The following is a 2,255-nucleotide window of genomic DNA, read 5'->3' as shown; positions in this document are numbered from 1 at the left end:
ACCATTCTGTTCCTTAGCTCTAAAATGACGAAAATACCCTCTGAACACATATCAAGTTGATAAACAACAGCTTAACAACCATTTTACAATAATAAATATTGAGTTACTTCTTTCTATAACTTGTTTAAATTCAAATGCTTTATTTTCTGCATTTGATAAGAAGTTAAATCCTTTAATTAAATTTTATCCACACGATTTTTTTTCTATTCGATTTTTGGCATTTTATAGTTAACAAGAGAATTTGATATTAAATGTATGACATGATAATCAATTCTCAAATATAACTGGAATTAGTTCACTGTCTCAAAAGTTGGTTGAAATAAAAAAAATATTATTTATTTATTAATGTTTTTCGAATTGAAATTAATTTTGACCTTGTCTATAGTAATGACATTAATTGAAAAAAATTTTCTGCTATAAATATAGACTTCATAATTAGATGAGAAATGAGTGGTTGAATGCCTGCTTAGTGACGCATATGAAAAAAAGTCATATAATAATGATGATAACAAAATATTTATTTAAAATTTCCAACATATAAAACAAAGATTTGAAGATGTGAAGATACTTGGTGACTAGTATATTTTTTTTCTTTGCTGTGTTCTGAAAGTTAACGTATATTGTTGTTTTGATTTAGGATTAATATATCTTTTACGTTAACGTGTATTTTTTTAACTCAATACAAACTTTTCGAGTCTGACTTTGGCTTACATGTCACCGAGATCTTAATAGCAATGCTAAAGTAACCTTGGATGAGAGTGAGGAACAACAATAACTATTAGGAATGAGAAGTGTGCTGCTGTGGGTAGTAAGTACGAATAAAACTTGATGGTTTGTCCAGTCAGCCGATATATCTAGAAATTCGTAAAGAATATAAACATTTGAAGAATTAGAATTTTATGTAAACTTATTTTTTGCATCTAATAATATTAAAGGTTTTTAATATTTTAACCTATCTCTCTTCAGAAGTTTCATTATGGGGCTGAAAAATGAGAATGGACACAACACAATGACGAGCATTTCCTTTGCAACATCCACAATTAAATTATCGATCATATGAAAGGCCAACTACATTGAACTAAGTCCAATCCCTTGGGTGGAATTCACTTGGAATGTATGAAACTCCCCATCACGCCACCAAACTTCAGAATCAGATGTATCCCATGCATACAAATCCTTCAACCTTGTAGCTGCCAGCTTTGATGCTCTTCCTGGGATTCGGCGTGCAGCCACTCATTGATTTGAGTCTCATACTGCATTTATCAGCATTCAGCAACCTATCTAACTATTGGCAGATAGCTAACAACTGTCTGTAACAAACTACGCCTTCATTTCAATTTAAGAAACTCGCTAACAGAGACACACATGGAGGCAGGTTGGATGATGATGATGAACATAATGCCACCATCCATGGCCGCTTACAGACTTGACAATAATAATGATGTCGAAAGAAAAAATGAGAACCAAATTGCCTCCATGTAATTTATTGCCAGGCGTACAATGAACAAAGCTGATATACACAAGCAGTTAGAAGCTACTATAAGGAAGAATATTTTAAATAACTATCACTAGAAGATGCACAAGCACACAGAAGCAGCAGCAGTAGCAGCAACTGTGTATGTATATTAGCATACCGTGCCTATTATACTGCAAACCAAAGGCCTATGCAAATTCTCCAAATAGCTTCTAGAAACTTCTCCGACATGTTCTACACTTCCTCTTGAGCACTTCTGCTACTTTTTAGGATATTATACTTGCAGAGGGGGCAGGTAGCATTAATGTATAGCCATTTGTCCACACAAGCACAGTGAAAATGGTGACCACAGGGAAGTTGTCTTAGATCAACACCATCCTCATAAGCAGAAAGGCAGATGCAACATTCCTAGAGTTCAGCACCAAATCAGGAGTGAGGAAATACTTCGTATTAGAAAGATAACAGATTGAAACCAGTTTCTTCAAAACAAGATAATACCAAATTTAACTTGACCGTTCATGAATCATAGTGTCAATTCTTATTATATTAAAGTTTTCCAGATACTATTAACAAAAGCCCGCAAAGAGATGCAAGGTTAAGTGCAAACAACCAAAATATATACATATTGCATCCTCCTGCATAAGAATGTGTTCAGGACACGACTCCATCGTCCAGATAACAAAATGACAAGACCACTGCATCAAGATATAAAAAGTGTGCTTACACATAGCAAAAAAGTACTACATACCGCATCCTCGTCAGAAAGAACATGTTCAATAGG

At 33.7% G+C, this 2,255-nt stretch overlaps 1 protein-coding gene across 1 annotated transcript in view; it reads right to left on the bottom strand.

The window, feature by feature from the left end:
* Positions 1 to 1,313: 1,313 nt before the first annotated feature.
* Positions 1,314 to 2,255, bottom strand: part of LOC107489867 (E3 ubiquitin-protein ligase At1g12760) — a gene marked incomplete in the record, with an annotated part of 4,210 nt that continues 3,268 nt past the window's right edge. Inside the window, 2 exon segments of the mRNA XM_052252474.1 lie at positions 1,314 to 1,882; positions 2,223 to 2,255. Of these exon segments, the coding sequence (XP_052108434.1) occupies positions 1,709 to 1,882; positions 2,223 to 2,255 (207 nt within the window).

This window comes from Arachis duranensis, chromosome 1, assembly GCF_000817695.3.
Source record: "Arachis duranensis cultivar V14167 chromosome 1, aradu.V14167.gnm2.J7QH, whole genome shotgun sequence".
In the NCBI taxonomy this organism is placed as follows: Eukaryota; Viridiplantae; Streptophyta; class Magnoliopsida; order Fabales; family Fabaceae; genus Arachis; species Arachis duranensis.
This window is presented reverse-complemented; position numbering and strand designations above follow the sequence as displayed.